A 17,980-nucleotide genomic window follows, 5' to 3' on the forward strand; every position below is an offset into this window, starting at 1 on the left:
GTCTCTCTCTCTCAAATAAAATAAAATCTTTAAAAAAAAAAAAAAAAGGGCGCCTGGGTGGCTCAGTCGTTAAGCGTCTGCCTTCAGCTCAGGTCATGATCCCAGGGTCCTGGGATCGAGCCCCTCGTCGGGCTCCCTGCTCGGCGGGAAGCCTGCTTCTCCCTCTGACCCTCCCCCCTCTCATGTGCTTGCTCTCTCTCATTCTCTCTCTCTCAAATAAATAAATAAAATCTTTAAAAAAAAAAAAAAAAAAGGGCGGCTGGGTGGCTCAGTCGTTAAGCGTCTGCCTTCGGCTCAGGTCATGATCCCAGGGTCCTGGGATTGAGCCCCACATCGGGCTCCCTGCTCGGCGGGAAGCCTGCTTCTCCCTCTCCCGCTCGCCCTGCTTGTGTTCCCTCTGTCACTGTGTCTCTCTCTCTCAAATAAAATAAAATCTTTAAAAAAAAAAAAAAAAGGGCGCCTGGGTGGCTCAGTCGTTAAGCATCTGCCTTCGGCTCGGGTCATGATCCCAGAGTCCTGGGATCGAGCCCCACATCGGGCTCCCTGCTCGGCGGGAAGCCTGCTTCTCCCTCTCCCGCTCCCCCTGCTTGTGTTCCCTCTGTCGCTGTGTCTCTCTCTGTCAAATAAATAAATAAAATCTTTAAAAAATAAAAAAAATAAAAAAATAAATAAAGACAAATATGAACACACTCTGTGCTTATGTCCAAATAATCCACTGTCCACCAACTTCCGGGAAACGGATCTCCGCAACAGCCCATATGAAAAGGGTGAGAGGTTTCAGTCATCAAAAAGCCCAATAGGAACCAGCAACCGTGGCATGAAACATGATCTCAAGCTGCATCAATAGAAGCATAACAGCTGGGAAAAGGGAGGTGAAAGTCCCATTTTGCTTAGCACAGGAACATTCCCACCTTGAGGCAGAGGGGTGTTAGCTCTGGTGTTACATTCTAAGACATGAAAAATTAGACTCTCCATCTAGAGGACAGTGGCCAGAATGGTGAAATGTCTGAAAACTACATCGCATGAGTCTAGCTGAAGAAACTGGGATTATTTAGGTTGATTTCCAGAAGTTACAGGATGTCTTTTTTTTCTCTTGTCAAATTTTCCAAGAGCTGCCTTAGAGAAGGAAGATCAGATTCATTTTCTTTGTGGATGTGAAGGGCCAGGGAAACAGATTTCAGCTCAATATACGGAAAAACTTTCTAACAGCAGTGTCTGAAAATGAGATAAATTCTCTCATCTGAGTAGTAAGAAGGCCATCGAGGGAGGTAATCAAGAGATAATGGAGGGATATTGAACTACATAACTTCTGACGCTCCTCAAAACTCCAAGAACACTGGCTTTTTTTTCTCCTTTCTCCCACCACTACCGAAGAGCTAGAGAGGACAAACTCTGATAACCCAACAGAGAGACTGGCCACAAATCCAGAATGACTTAGCCCATCAGACACCACCTGTGTCCCCAACCGCCCAGCTTCCCTGCCTCTTCCCAGCTCCCCAAAAGGCCCCCTGGAAGGTAGGATGTAACAAGGAAGACTCACCTTTCTTCTCAAAGTCCCCCTTCTCTTCTCCAGGCCGGCCCAGACTGTCCAGGGTGTGTGTCCCTTGGCTGCCAAACTCATCCTCCCGGGAGACGTGGTTGGCCCGCCGGGGTAGGTCCTCATCCTCTTCGTAGTCATAGTCATCCAGGATGGGGGTCTCCCGGATGGGCACGCCAATGACAGAATTGTGAGCCTGCAGCCGAGAGGAACGGAAGCTTTCCCGGGCCTGGGGTCCCAGCAGCACGGACGGGATGTAGTGAATCTCATGAGTGGCTTCCGTGCTCGCGCTCTTCTGGGGGATTCGGTGGCGCTTCTGCCAGCGCCGCTGGGCGTACAGAGCCACAGTGAACACCAGCAGCAGAAGCAGCAGCGCGATGAGGCCACCCTGGAGCAGAAGGGAAGAAGGACAAGCGAATGGGCCACCGTTCTTTGGGCTAGAGTGCCAGAGGGGGGTTTCCTGTCCACTACACCCAGCCCAGATCCCTGGGTGTGGCTCATAAAGACTCAGGAACTGACAGCCGCAGCTTTAAAGCCAGAGAGATGCTGCTTCCAAACCTTTCTCACCCATAAACCAACTGTGTGACCTTGGGCCAACTGCTTGACTTCTCAGAGCCTTGTTTTTCATGTGTACAAGGATGAGTAAGAATCCCTGCCCTCCCTTCTTCATTAGGTTGCCACAAGGAGCAAGTGAGATGGATAATGGTCACGTCAGAGCAACTCAGACAACTAAATGCTGGAAGAGTTAAGGGCCATGGCTTCACACAAGTGAGTATCTGAATTTTGACTCTGCCTCCCATCAGCTGAGTGACCCCAGGACATTTGCTCACGCTCTCTCAGCTTTGCTTCCTCATCTCTAGAATGAACCCACTGAGGGATCAAGAGATGGTAGCCTTTTTTCCAACCTGCTGCAAATATGAGACATTATAAGGTCAAACATAATTTCTGCACAGTCTGTATTTCCTTCATTATCAGAAACACTAATCTTTTTTTTTAATTAAAGATTTTATTTATTTATTTGAGAAAGAGAAAGGGAGAGCATGAGCAGGGGGAGAGGCAGAGGGAGAGAGAAAGGGAGAAGCAGGCTCCCCACTGAGCAGGGAGCCTGACAAGGGGCTCGATCCCAGGACCCCAGGATTATGACCTGAGCTGAAGGCAGACGCTTAACCGACTGAGCCACCCAGGCATCCCAGAAACACTAGTCTGCTAATATGTGACTTCCAATAGGGGGCCTGAGACAAAATAGGTGCTTCATAAATATTTGTTAGGGGGCGCCTGGGTGGCTCAGTCGTTAAGCGTCTGCCTTCGGCTCAGGTCATGATCCCAGGGTCCTGGGATCTAGCCCCACATCAGGCTCCCTGCTCAGCGGGAAGCCTGCTTCTCCCTCTCCCACTCCCCCTTCTTGTATTCCCTCTCTCACTGTCTCTCTCTGTCAAATAAATAAATAAAATCTTTTTAAAAATAAATAAATAAATACTTGTTAAACGACTAAATAAAAAAAAAAAAAACATGTCCTTCTAGGGCTCTTTTAATAAGAACATTAAGGTAAACTGAAGCTTATTTTTCTTTAATACATCCCACCGGCAAATATTCAATTGAGTCTGCCTCCCATACCTTACCTTGGAACAATTTACAATGTTACATGATTCATGAGACTCATGAAATAACCTTTCTGTGAGTTCTTTAAGAGCAGGATTACTTACAAACATGTCTATATCCCCCATGGCACCTGCCGAGGGCTGGAGGTGATAGGTAGGCATTCTCCTCGCTCCATTTTATTCACTCTGTGCCAGAAACATCTTCAGTGAACTGAGTAGCCCCCCTCAGTTACCTTGCTTTTCTCCCTTACCGACAGTGCTTTGTGGTTGGGGGACTGGGGGTTGCTGTGTTGAGTCCCTGGGGGTAATCTCCAAGGTAGGGAAGGATCGCTCTCTATGGGGGGGGGGGGGGTCGGGGAGAGGGCTGAAATCGAGAGACCCAGAAACTCATGGTGAGCAACAGAGCAAAAGCTGAGCCTCGTTTCTAGCTGTGACTTCTGTTAGGCATACCTCCTTAGGCCAGGAAGAACGCTAAAATTACTAAAATAATCTGCTATCCTGCTGCCTACACCAGAAAGCTGTCATGTTCTTTTTGCAAGGCCCTCGGGTCAGTAAGCTGAAATTCATCACCTCCGTGGCAGGTGCGGAGTGGGTGGGAAAATGGGCTAAGAGGTCCCCAGGCATGCAGGTACGGCCAGCCGCCCTGCCTTGACTTCAGGAGTGAGTTGCTGTGGAATCCCCAGGAAGCTTCCTCTGGATGTCAGAACTGAAGAACAAGTATATAAACCAAGTAAATCTACAAGTACGTGCATTTCTGTGTGTGTGTGTGTGTGTGTGTGTGTGTATACTCTGTCAAATACATATAAAATGGGTGCGTGTGCATGGTTCCTGACCCTTGGAGCCCCCCAAAACAAGAACCGATCCTTTTTTCCCTCCACAGAACATACAATAACGATTGCTCTGTGTCTAGAAGTCTCGTTTGACAGGGTATTACTTGTTAGTTTTTCCACCACAGAGAAGAAAGGGAGGAGACAGAGGAAGGGAGGGAGGAGTATAAAGGAAAGAGGTAACAGCAAGGACAGTGAAGAGAGAAAGGAGGCAGAAGAACACTTGCTAAAACATTAGCAGGCCCTCTCCTTACTACTTCATGCTATTTGATCTTCATGACAACCCTATGAGATGGGATTGTAGTGTCTGTTCTATTGATGAGATGAGGAAAAGGCAGTTCAGAGAGGTTAAGTAATTTGCTTGAAGTCACACAGGTTTTGATCCTAGGTCCATCTGTGTACAAAAGGCCAGGATGTGGTAAAGCAGGGATCTGAACACAAGGCTTCATTGCATAGCATGATGGTTCCCACAGACCGCAGGGAGGAGAGGAGAAAATGGGAAAGATCCAGGATTCGAGGGGTACGCTTAAAGCTGCTCTTCACAAAGTGTTTCATTTTGGTTACTGACATCCTTAGGGAAATCTCCTTGCCTATCTTCACACCTCTGGGCATTTCACTGGTCGTGAGGGTCAGGCCCTGCCTGGTCCAGGGCCCTTCATTCTCAGCCCCTCCCGCCCACCCTGTTTATGAGGGTTGGACCCTGTGGTCAGATCCGAGGATTAACAATGACCTGGGAAAGATAAAGCCTAACCAAACTGTCCACTTCCACCCATGACCGCCCCTCCCTGCCTGCACTGCATCCAAACTGCCCTCCCTGGTCACCCCTGCAATCCTGGATCAGCTCCTAAATCCAGATAAGCAGCTCCTGGAAGGCAGGAAGCCCCACACTTTGCCTCCGACACCCTCCAGCAGTATCTGGCACAGTGGCTAAGGGCTGGCCTCAGAGTGACACAATTTTAGTCCAGATTCTACGCCTTAGAGGCTACATGACCTTCTAGGTCACTTTCCCTTTCAGAGCCTTGGCTTTGTGATTGGTTAAATAAGGGCAGTATTCACAGTGTCAGCTCACTGGGTCACTGTGAGGCTAAGTAAGATGTGTGTAGTGTTTGGTGCCATGTGGGGGATGCAGCCGTCACTCACAGATTGTTAGCTACTGCTGCTATCAACAGCCTCAGCAAGGGTCTATCTCATGTACATGAACAAATGAAGGAATGAATGAATCAACAGCTTGACCTTCTGCACCCCAATGCCTGTTCTGCAAAACTTGTCCGGAGACCCAAATCCTTCTTAATCTGGACCAGACACCTCACAGGTGTTCTGTCATTTACCTTTTTACAACTGTGCACGTGAGGTATCTTTGTCCTATGTGAAGTAAGGAAACTGAGGCACAGAGCCAGGAGGTCCATTATGCAAGGTAGTGCAGCTGAGCTTCGCACTAGCTTCAGCATGGCTCCTATGGACCCTCAACTTACTCGCCTGTAAATTGGACTTAGGAATACTTGGAACAGTAGAGCATAGTTGGGGGCACAGAAAGTCAAAGGGTCAGAAAGACCTCGTCAACTCTCATGCTACCACATAGAAGGTGGGCAACCTTGGACAAAGGAATGAATCTCCCAATCACAATTTTCTCATCCACAAGATTGGGTCCCAAGCATCCATACAGAGAGAGGTTAGATGTGGGCTCATGGCCGTGGAGAGCTACGCTCAGTGCCTGGTACGTGGTAAACTTATGATCAGCTCTCATTCATGTGTTATACCCGGTTGCTGGGCAAAGAAAATCTGAGCACTGCCAGGATAGCCCTTACAAACTGAGAAGTGCTGTGCACAGGCTCGAGAGAACCATGTGGCCACCTCTATTCCTAGTGGGACATTCCACCCTAAGAAAGCAGACACGTTAACTCAGAAGCAAGAAGAAACTGTCATCCGCATCCTTGCAGATGGTCCTTGGTCCAGGCTCCTGCGCTAGCCCACACACACAGAGCTGTACCCCATTTCTTGGTAGTCTTTCTCCACCAACAGCAAGCCAACAGAAAAGCAGGCGATGACACCAGGAAGGTAAGGAGGGCCAGAGTGTCCAGCCAGTGAGTCTGCACACCGGGAGCCAACATGAGCCCTGGAGGTGAAGAAAACACTGTAGGGCCACAGCAAGCCAAGGAGGGAGGAGAGGACACAGGGAAAGGCTGTGCAGTTTTAGAAAGCAGGTTAAGAAGAGGCCAAGGCTGGAGGGGTGGTGAGCAAAGGCCCTGCTGGCCTCAGGGACGACCTGATGCCAAATCCGATTTGGACTGTGTTCACTTTTGGGCAGTCCAAGACAAATAAGGTTGGAGAAGTGGCAGCGATTTCCAGAAATAAAAATGCCAGTCTGTTACTTAGGGGTTGGTTTGTGCGAGACTGTGAGCATCACAGGTCTTGGGGTGATCAGTTTTACCTTTTTCTTACAGATCTGAGGATTTCACTAAGCTGTCAGGGAGGAAGTGGGAAAGAGACGACGGCAGGAGCAAGGGGCATCCCTGTCTCTAATGGAACCTTCCCTACTAGAAGTCTCTCTAGAGCAGGATCAGCCCACTCCTCTTGTTCTGTTACTGACGGTGAGTAGCAGATCCCCCAGTGGAGCCAGACAAGGGTGAGAGTGGGGATGTCAAGAGCAGAGTGCCACGATGGGGAAAGCAGGTGTCTGGGGGCTCAGAGACCAATGTGGGGATCCCGGATTCCCTCCGAGCTGTGTGTGACAAGCTGGCTGTGATATTTTACCTCCTTGGGCTGCATACAGGCTCCTATCTATAAAATGCTCTGATGGTTCCCAATGTGAAAAGTCATGCCAAGGATTAAACAAGAAAATAAAAGGTCTGGCACTGAAATACTCAACAAGTATCAATCTCTCTATTCCTCTATCCCAAACCAAATCCTTTTGCACCCGGCCCCCTTACTCAAAACCCTTTCTTGGCTCTCCAGGCCCTCAGAATAATGTCGGGACCCCTTGCCTGGCACTCAAGGCCCTTCATGAGGAGGTGTCCGCTTCTTTCTCAGGCCCAGCTCCCCCCAAGTCCCATACCCTGTCCTGGAGCCACAATGAGCAATGAGCATTCCCCCAAAGTGTGATGCTTGGGGCTCTTCCACCCTGGCTGCACCCTCAGCCTAGGGTGCTCTCACCCCTTCATGGTTTAAATAATGACCCTCCCAAAATTCAGGTCCACCCAGAACCTCAGAATGTGATCTTATTTGGAAATAGGGTTGTTGCAGTTTTAACTGGTTGAGATGAGGTCATCCTGGATTGGGTGGGCCCTAAATCCAATGACTGATGTCCTCATAAGAAGAGTATAGGACACAGACAAACAGCCAGCCAGCCACACACAGAGAGAGGGGAGAAGGAGGCCATGTAAAGGTAGAGACAGAGATTGCAGTGATGCATCCACAAGCCAAGGAATGCCTAGGATTGCCCGCCACCAACAGAAGCAATTGGGAGGCATGGGACAGATTCTCCCTCAGCCTCTAGAATGAGCAAACCCCGCTGACATCTTGATTTTGGACTTCTGGCCTCCTGAACTGTGAGGGAATAAATTTCTGTTGTTTTAAACCTCCCACTCTGTGGTGATTTGTTATGGCAGCCCTAGGAACCTAATACACTCCCCTCCATTTGCTCATCTCAACTCACTCAACCATCTCAGCTCGGAGATCACTTCCTCAGGGAGTCTTGGCCTCTTCAGGTTGGGGCTGGTCTGTGACATCTCCTCTCACAGCCCCTGTGGTTTTTCAATCATCTGCTGCACTTCCACAATATGGTCACTTCGTTGACAGTGTTCCCACTCTAGGTCCTGAGCTGTCATCTACCCCCACCATTTACTCAGCCTAAGATGCAGTACTTGGCCCAGAGAAGGTGCTTAATAAATATCCAGGAGCCTAAAATCTTGACCAGACATGCCGGAGAAATAGAAATCATACCGTCCCCATAGCAGCTCTGACCTCAGCATCCAAAGGCACCTGATCAAACCTCACATGGACCCTCCCTGTTGCTCTGCCTTCATCCCCATGTTAGTACCTCCAGCTGATTTGCTTACAGACACCATATCAAACACTGAAAAATATATAAAGATGAAAAATAGAAAGTACCCCAAACTACCCTACTGAGAGAGCCTTCTGAAAAGTCAAACTTAGAACTCCATTCAGCCCGGCCTCATTTTAATCTATTTTTTCATGTTAACTATCCAGGAACGGGAGAAGGAGCCAGAGAAAGAAAAAAAAGGGGGGGGGGGGATAATGTGAGAAATGCTTTATTTGACAATGTGTCATTGGGAAACTGATTATTTCTGTCTCCAGCCTTTTTAATATTCCCTCACAATGGCCAAGCTGCAAGGGGATTTGGTATTCTAAGACTGGATTTATAATACTCTGTTCAGCAGTGATAAGAACACAGGCCTTTAATCCTCAGAGCTGTGAACATGCATATTCTCCCAAGTAATGTCCTTCTCTTCTCATCACTTGGGTCTGGTCTCGACAGCCTGCCCCAGGATGGCTGAAGACTGATGATCCACTGGGTGTACTCCTGACCATTTGCCGAGCGACGGAGCTAGGAGGGTAAGGGCTCCAAGTTCTCTGGGAAGTCTCCTTTCGGGCTTCAGTCTATGTTTAAGATGGAGGGATTACTGGAAATTAATCCAGACCTTTGGTATTACAGATAAGGAAAACTGAGATTCAGAGAGAAGTGACTTGACCAAGTTCACAGATCATTCTAAAATGGTATTGGGGGCAGGATGTGCAGCCCATATTCCCCCAAAGCTGCTGAGAAATCATGTGAACCCTGACAGCTATCTACAACACAGCTTCTGCCACCTTCCCTTTCTCTCCACCCAATGACTGTCCTATCTCCCAGTTGTCACATTCTTTCATTGTGATCATTTTAATACACTCCGGATGATCTACCAGGCTTTGTCTCCTCCCCTACTGTTCTCAGTCCCTCTTCTTGCCCATGACTCAGGCACAGCTGGATACAGAAACCCTCCTCACTGACTAAGCTGGAAAGTCCTGTGGTTTGACAGGTTCTCGTCCATCAGGCCCCCACCCTTTCTGGATAATCCGGTCTCAAAACATATGCTTTTGAGGTACCTTTCTCAAAATACATGCTTCACCCACCCATGCCGCCAACCCTATGAGCACTTACGCTACAGAGCACACACAGTGCTAGGTATCCAACCACATATCAGACCTCACTGTTTCTATTACATGTCCTGATATTTTCACCCAAGTCATTTCTTCTGCTTGGAATGCCACCCTCATTGTTATCCCTCACCTCATCTACACATCCAAATACCACCAGACTTCAAAGCTAATGTCAATGCAGTTTCCTTGGTAAACTCTGCTGGGATCTCCCCTCTCTAGGCTCAGCCAGAAGAAATCTCTTCATCCTCTGAACTCCCATGGTGCTTCATCTGAACCTTCATTTAAGGAGCTTTAGCATTTTCTACCTTATATTAGAGTTATTAGTGTTTGGTACTTAGCGCCCCTACTGGTTAGATTATTATACCCGATGCACAGATGAAAAAGTGAGGCTCAGAACATAAATTTGCTTGAGAGGACACAACAAGGTGGCAAATATGTGGCATAAGGCCTCCCAACTGAGACAGCATCCAGTCAACTGCAGGCTCACTCTCTCGACTGGAAATGTCCACTGGACCTTGAGGGAGAACAAGATGAGAACTATATTGCAAAAGGCATGACCATTCTTTAGCCATTCATGTTGCTCAGATTTTTTTTCTTTTTAAACAATAAGGTGGCAAGATTGCACTGAATGGAAGTAAGGAGACCATCGAGGTAGCTGTTCACGATAGCCTAGAACAGCAGTTCTCAATTTTGCTCCCCTCCCCCGCAACAGAAGACATTTGGTAATGGGGACATTTTCAGTTGTCATGACCGGAGAGAGGGCGCTACTGGTATTTAGTGGGTAGAGGTCAAGGAATCTGTAAGCATCCTACATGAAAAGGACAGCTTGATACAACAAAGACTATCTGACCCTAAATGTCAATAGTACAGAGATTGAGGAAGCAGCCTGCAGGTAGGGCAGTTAAAGGGGACAGTTAGTGACTGGGGTAAAACAAGACATGTCAGGGGATGGGAAGACTTGGTGTCTGATTAACAAGAAAGGGAAGGAAGAAGGAGCCAACAATGACACCATTGTGTGGATTCTGCAATTGGATTAGAGAGGAAACTTCCATGTTAATTTTTTTCCTAGGGAAGCTCCCAGAAGGCTATGAAAGATCCCAGCACATAATCAAATGAAGAGATAAGTTACATGTGTGAACAATTAGGAGAAGATAAACACACAACAACTGATAAGGATTTATATCTATATATACAAGCGAGTGTACGTATGTATATATTCATACGTATAAAAATATACTCACACCTATCTTCATGTTCCTATACTTAGCTATATTTATCTATAGCTATCTCTTTGTGTCTAGACAGATATAAGGTGACCTATTTAAGGAGATCCCATTATAGAAAAGGAAACATTTTTTCTTTTAAACTAGTCATCTACTTATAATGTATCTATCAGATACACTATTTCCCAAGATAATGCCAAGGGAATAAAGTAAAAACGTAGCAGTTCTTTGTAACGTAGTCATTCCCCACTCAGATCAACCTTCCTTAATCATCTTTAGATCAGATCAGAATGAGGCTGAATCCTGAGAGATCGATCTGAATCCCAGGGAAATGTTTCAAGGGGAAAGCTAATGAGCGAACGTCGGGACAGTGGCGCTTGCCCGTGAGTCAGACAGAAGTGGATTTTAGCCACGGCTGTATTACCTTCCAGTCGTGCGTCTTTGGGTAGGTGATTTGAGTTTCCTCCGTTTTCTCGTCTGTAAATTGGGTCAGTAGCCCTGGCCGAGAGGGTCTGTGGAGGATTAAATACATCTGCATTATGGAACATGAGTGCAATGACTTGCAAATCATGGCTCTCAGGAAATATTAGCACCCTTACGATTGATATAAGACCTATTTCCTGAACAATAAAATGCAAAGGAGTGGTGAGGCCACCACTTCTCCACAATACTGTGAGAGAGTCTCTGTGCAGTTTCCCAGCTGCATTCCCATGACCACCCCTGCTCTCCTCCTCCCGGCTCCAAGCCGGGACTACATTCCTTCCCTTCCCTGGGGGGAGTAGGTGAGACTGGACGGTCTCTGACAGGAACTCCAGCTCCAATTTTCTAGAGTAGAAAGGCAGAGGCAGACTTGAAAGCGTTCCTGAACAAATGAAATACATATTCTCATGACATTCTGCCTAGAATTGCCACTGTGTACGCAGGTACGGCCGGGTTAAAGGTCCTGTGTCCCTCCCACCATCTCACACACCTGTGTGCTTGCTCACGCGGCTCACCTGGCCTGAAACACCCCTCCTTTGCTTCTCTGTCTAGTCCTTTATCCTCAGCTCCTGGGTCCTGAGTTCTCAACAAGCCTTTCTGAAACCTGCTCTCTTGCTCTAGCTGGGTGAAGTACACAACTTCCAGACATCTCAGTGACTCCTGCTTCCATCTGCCAATACCCTCCCACCACCCCTGGGTACACAAGACCCAGCCTGGGTAGGTCAGACACGGAGTCGGCCTCATGATGCACTTATTGTATTTTCACACTGAGAGACAGTGAAGGAAAGGGCTGGGTTTTATTTCTTTCTGAACAAATTTGAATGTTTCATGACACATAGTAGATCCTCAATTACTGGAGAGAAGAATGAATGAATGAATCCATTAGAAACTCCCCTCTGAGGACAGGTGGCTGAAATATACCTCCATCTGTTTGGCAAGTCTCCATTTGTGTGCGGGAATACTGAAGATAATTCACAGGGGCCATTCAGCACAAATCGGTACCCTACTCCAAATCCTCAGGTGGCCTCTCACGTTCTGTCTGAAAGCCCACTCTGAAGGATGGATGAATGAAGAGGGTGGGAGAAACCATCTTCAAAAGGATTGATTTTCCTCCTCTTCTTTGAGTCATGAAGACAACAGATGAACCCAGATGACTGGAGAGGAATGTTGCACTCATCCATCGATGTACTCATTTGCCAGGTTAAGGGCACACCTGGAAGAAGGCAGACCACCATTCAAGGTCTTCCTCTGCCACCCACCAAAGACGTCTGTTGTGAGAACTAAGTAAACTGATGTATCTATCTACGTGACCTCACACAGCCCTTGACCTATAGAAGACATTTAGTCCCCAGTAGGTATTGGCTTCATTGTTCCTGTGTAACATATTGTTAGACCCTGTCCCTGTGAAAACCTCTTGCTTGGATCTAGGAACACACAGATATGGCCTGGAAGAACTTGCAGCTCGTTTGTAGAAACAGATAAGTAAGCAGATAATCATTGTAATGCACAGTTCAATAAGTTCTATGCCAGAGGGAAACACAGTGAGAAGCAAAGAGTTTCTTAAAGCTTCTAAGTGCAAAGCATAGAGGAAGTGGGAATAAAAAGGATTTCCTTATAATTTCCACTACAGTCAAGTTTAAAGGTGTGGGAGTGGGCTGGCCCATCCCATCAGGTGCACCCCCACCCAAATGTGACAGAGTGGATGACCAACTACACAGCATGATGGCTGATGATGCAGGCTCTGACGTTGAAGAACCTGGGTCTGAGCACCTGTGGCATCACCAACCAGCTCTGGAACCTTGGGTGGGTCACGGCACTTTCCTGAGCTCAGTTTTCTCATCTGGAAAGCTGAGGACAGCAGTCTTTGTTGGATGGAGCTATTGTGAGATTAAACAATGCACAAAAGGGATTCAGTGCAGTGTCTAGAACACAGCCACGGTCAACAAATGGTGGTTTCAAACATTCTGGCAGAGGGAAACACACTGAGAAGGAAATCAGAACATTTTGGTCCCAATCCTGGCCCTGCCCCTTTACAGAGAAGAAGAAAGAAGTGTGCAGGATGCTCCCAGGTCCTCACACATATTTCTAAACAAGGTGGCCAGAGCAGCTATATGAGAGCTCAGCATTCTTCAGTTAACAGATGAAGGAAGTGAACCTCCAAGAGGTGACTTTGCCCAAGGTTCCAGAATCCAAAGTCAGTCTGCAGCAAACTGTTGTAATAATACTGAGACCCTCCGTGTGTCCCTAGAGTTGGCAGTATATAGAACCTGTATTCTCTGCTCGGGGCATTATTCTCTGGGAATGTGTTGCAGATGCACAGGATCCAAGAAGAGATCCCTGGAGAGATCCCTGATACTGTGCCCACTATAAGCCACTGTGCCCAACAACTCAACCTTCTGAGATGGGAAGGAGAGCTAAGACTCCAAGAGCCTAGTTAATCCTTAACTCATGGAAAACAGCTTTCATACAGGCAGCAAACTTCCAAAGTGAGCTGGCTTCTTGGGAAATCATGGAGGGGGGAAGTTTAGTGTGGGGGCAGGGTGGGGGTGCTGTTCTAACACTAAGACACAGCTTCATCTGAGAAGACTTCCCTCTGGACAGTTCCCCTTACTCTTGGCTCCAACACAGACCTATCTCTTTTCCTCGTTTTAACTTTATTTATACCACTTTCTTCTCTCTACTGTTATATTAACATTGATGTGTTAACCTTGTTTATGGTTCTAATGGAATAGAACTTCCATAAGGCAGAACCTTTGTTTTGTTTATTTATCATCAACAAAACAACTTAGGGCTTTGTTGGTGTTTACTAAATAGTTTTACTATTTAACTATTTAAACACCACTAATAGTTTACTAAATAGTTTTTGGATGGATGGATGGATACATATCTTCCCAAATGACTTGGTAACCCCTAAGGGTCAATCGTCTTGGAATCCTGCTCCACAGCCAGGAGATTGGAAGACACTTAGTGAACACACACACACACACACACACACACCCCGCCATTAGTCCCCCCTGGGCCCTGGGAAGGGGTACTTGTTATAGAAGTAATTAGGAGGCAAATCTGGTTAAATGTCTGGCTGCTTCTCTCCACCTCTGGGGCAGAGGAGAAAAGTGGGTCTCAATTCCAAATTTCTTTACTCATTTATTCTTTTTGTAAATATTGAAGAGACACCGACCCAGAAAGCAAAAGGGTGAGGGGATGTCTGACCCAACTATTTGTGCACAATCACCTTCCACAGAAAGCAAACTGATAGCTGTATCTATTAGCTGTTCCCATTCTCGTGTCTGGATGGAAATGATAGGATGTTACAGGAAAGGGAGCATCCAGGATGTAGCTCAAAAAACACTGCATCTGGTGCAAATCCTGGCTGTCCCTGCTGAGCTGGGCAGCCCTGGGCCAGCCACTCTGCCTTTCTGAATCTCAGAATTTTAAATCCAGTTTTAAAGTGATCAAGACAACAGGTGTCTCTGCCTCTTTATGAAGGACCCCACTGAGAATCATATTTATGAGAGAACGTTATATGCTGCCGAGTGATTTTACTGATAGGTATTGATGCTTAGTAGAAGCACTGAAAAAGAGAGGGAAGAAACCAACCAGTGGTAATTCAGGCGGACAATAACTGAAGTCGCAAAAAGCCACACTGCAAATCCAGAGGCTTTCTGCTATTTCTGATGCTTCCACCGTTGTTCATCAAGCTTCTTCGAAACTTATTACAAGTCACACAATAGGGGTCTTTTAGAGGCACTGTTTTGCTGCCATTTCCCAGCGCTGGCGATGGAATTGTCAATTGTCTTGCAGGCGTGTCGGGATGGCCTTGGGATCTCCCCTACTGGGCTTGATCAGGAAAACCCCAGGAACGTTAGTTACTAAGGGCAGAGAGTCAAGCACAAGATGCCAAGCCAAGACGAGGATAAGAGAGAGACGCCTCGACTGGAGGCTGCTCCGGGCCATGGCAGGAGCCGGAAGCAAAAGCTGCTCAGTGTCCTTGCTGTGCCCACCAGGGGCTGACCTGGGAGGATTTACCATCCCCCTTGTCACCTTCCCGCCCCATGTCACCTGGAGTTTTCTGGAAACATGGAATTCAGCATTTCCTGAGTACCCCAAGTCAGCAGATACCTACTACCTCACCCTTAGTCACCTCTGAGACGCCCTCCACCCTAGCCAACACCTTAGGCATCCCAGGGTCCAGGCAGCAAAAGGAGCTGTTAGGTACCAATGCTTTCTTTCCTTGTTCAGGGAACATTCTAATTGCACCACCAATAACCTGCCCCGCCCCACCAGGAGTGCTAAACACCTCAAAATCTGTTCCCTGAGACCTCGCTGTCACAAGCTGCGCTGCCCCAAGGTGGCTCTCTAGGTCCTGCTTCCCCCCACCCCTTAGATTCTGTGTCTACACCCTCAGATCCAGTCCCAGCTTAGCTTAAGTCTGGGGAGAGTACAGGGACCCAAAGCCTCAGCGTACTGTAGCCTAAAGGGGTCAGTGATAGCTGCCCCAGGCCAGCCAGCCACGACGACATATCATTTGAGGTGAGAGCCTGAAGTCGCAAAGATGGGGTCTGGGAGATGACTTAGATGAAGTTCAACTTACTCCTGTAGCTGCTGGACTAAATGCCCATGTCATACAGCCACCTGCTGCCCATACTGGTGAGGGGCCTGGGCTCAAGCACAACCCTGTGCATTTTGAACCAGTCAGAATGTTCTGGAAGAACAGGTAGAGGTGGGAGAGGGTCTGTCCCAGAGAAAGCCCTTGTTTCTGAATCTGGACCTCCAAAGAAGCTGGGGGCATTTGCTTCCTAGGTCTGCCATCAACATCACCACAAACTGGGTGCCTTAAGAGAAGAAAAAGTTATTCTCTCATAGTTCAGGAAGCCGGGAGTCTAAAATCAAGGTGTCTGGGAGCACATGGGTGGCTCAGTCGTTAAGCATCTGCCTTCGGCTCAGGTCATGATCCCAGGGTCCTGGGATCAAGCCCCGCATCGGGCTCCCTGATCCGCGGGAAGCCTGCTTCTCCCTCTCCCACTCCCCCTGCTTGTGTTCCCTCTCTCGCTGTGTCTCTCTCTGTCAAATAAATAACATTTTTAAAAACAAAACAAAACAACCAAACGAAAAGCAAACAAACAAAAAATAAAATAAAATCAAGGTGTCTGCAGAGCCACACTCCCTCCCAGGGCTCTAGGGAGGAATCCTTCCTTGCATCTCCCAGTATGTGGTGGCTCCTGAGATTCCGTGGCATGTGACAGCATCATTCCAATCTCTGTGTGAATTCTTTTTTTTTTAATTGTTTTATCAACATATAATGTATCATTTGTTTCAGGGGTACAGGTCTATGATTCATCAGTCTTACACAATTCACAGCACTCACCATAGCACATACCCTCCCCAATGTCCATCACCCAGCTACCCCATCCCTCCCACCCCCTCCACTCCAGCAACCCTCAGTTTGTTTCCTGAGATTAAGAGTCTCTTACGGTTTGTCTCCCTCTCTGGTTTCATCGTTTCATTTTTTCCTCTCTTCCCCTATGATCCTCTGTCTTGTTTCTCAAATTCCTCATATCAGTGAGATCATATGATACGTGTCTTTGATTGACTTATTTCGCTTAGCATAATACCCTCTAGTTCCATCCACATCATTGCAAATGGCAAGATTTCATTTTTTTGATGGCTGTGTAATATTCCATTGTCTATATATACCACATCTTCTTTATCCATTCATTTGTCGATGGACATCCAGGCTCTTTCCACAGTTTGGCTATTGTGGACATTGCTGCTATAAACATTGGGGTGCACGTGCCCCTTCGGATCACTACATTTGTATCTTTGGGGTCAATACCCAGTAGTCTGCGTGAGTCTTTACATCACCTTCTTCTCCCTGTGCCTCTTTGGGTCCTCTTTTCTTCTTATGAGGGCACCAGCCACCGGATGTACAGCACACCCTAAGTCTGGGATGATTTCATCTTGAGATCCTTAACTAATTACATCTACAAAGACCCAATTTCCAAATAAGTTTCCCTTCTGAGGGTCCAGTGAAGATGAATTTGGGGGGATACTATTCAACCAACTAGACCTAGAAGGATATCTAAGGTCCATTATTTAGAGTCATGAGTCTCTGAGATAATACATTGTACATGAACCGAAAAAATTCAGCCAGGAAAGAAAAGGACTAAGAGAGAGTAGCAAGATCTCTTTTCCTTTCCCTGCATGGCTGCGCTGAGGCAGAGGACACAAACACTGCATGCAATGTGGGAGGCGGCATCTGAACAATGAGGAGAAATGACAGGAAGATACCTGTGGACTGAAAAACAAAACAAAACAAAAACCGGGGTGCCTAGGTGGCTCAGTCGGTTAAGTGTCTGCTTTCAGTTCAGGTCATGATCTCAGGGTCCTGGGAAGGTCCCAGAAGCCTGCTTCTCCTTCTCCCTCTGCCGTTCCCCCTGCTTGTGCTCTCGCTCTCCAATAAATAAATAAAATCTTTAAAAACAAGAAAAAACAAATAACAAAACAAAAAACCACTTCCTGTCACAGCAAACTCAACTCACCTCTTAAGACATAGCTTGCATACCTCCTTCTTGACTCTCCCAGATAGAGATGATCACGCCCTTTCCCACCACCCTATGTGGCCCAACCACACTGCTGTGGTCTCAATGTTGGTGTCCACCCAAAATTCGTATGTCCCAAAACTAATGTCCAAAGTGATGGTATGAGGAAGCGGGGCTCATCACAGGTGATGAGGCCATGAGGTGGAACCCTCATGAATGGGATCCGTGCCCTTATGTAAAAGGCCGCAGAGCTAGCTCACTGTTTCCACCATGAGCATACAACAAGACATCTTCAATCCCCAACAGGGCCCTCACCTGAGCATGCAGACACCCTGATCTCCAACTTCCAGCCTCCATGCCTGAGAAATAAATTTCTCCTGCTTATAAGCCACCCAGCCTGGGGTATTTTGTGATTGCCTCCTGAACAGACGAAGACAGAGATGTTTCCCAAACCTGCCTGATCCTAAGAATCCCCTGGGGATGCTCATTAAAAATACTTGTTTCTGGCTTTACTGAGCCCTACCGGATCAGCTGCAGGGGACCTTACCAACAGCTAGGCTTGGTAAAGCTGACCTAGTGATTGACACATGGGTTGATATGGAGCAGAAGAGTATCCCTGATT

General features: G+C 47.3%; 1 protein-coding gene across 3 annotated transcripts in view; it reads right to left on the minus strand.

The window, feature by feature from the left end:
* ASTN2 (astrotactin 2) overlaps positions 1–17,980 on the minus strand; it is an 865,697-nt gene that overhangs the window by 664,641 nt on the left and 183,076 nt on the right. For all 3 annotated transcript variants that reach the window (XM_021691760.1, XM_021691759.1, XM_021691761.2), the window contains exon 3: positions 1,541–1,925. In XM_021691760.1, the coding sequence (XP_021547435.1) occupies positions 1,541–1,925 (385 nt within the window). The remainder of the gene's footprint in view (positions 1–1,540; positions 1,926–17,980) is intronic.

The sequence above is a fragment of the Neomonachus schauinslandi genome, chromosome 13, assembly GCF_002201575.2.
Source record: "Neomonachus schauinslandi chromosome 13, ASM220157v2, whole genome shotgun sequence".
Lineage (NCBI taxonomy): Eukaryota > Metazoa > Chordata > Mammalia > Carnivora > Phocidae > Neomonachus > Neomonachus schauinslandi.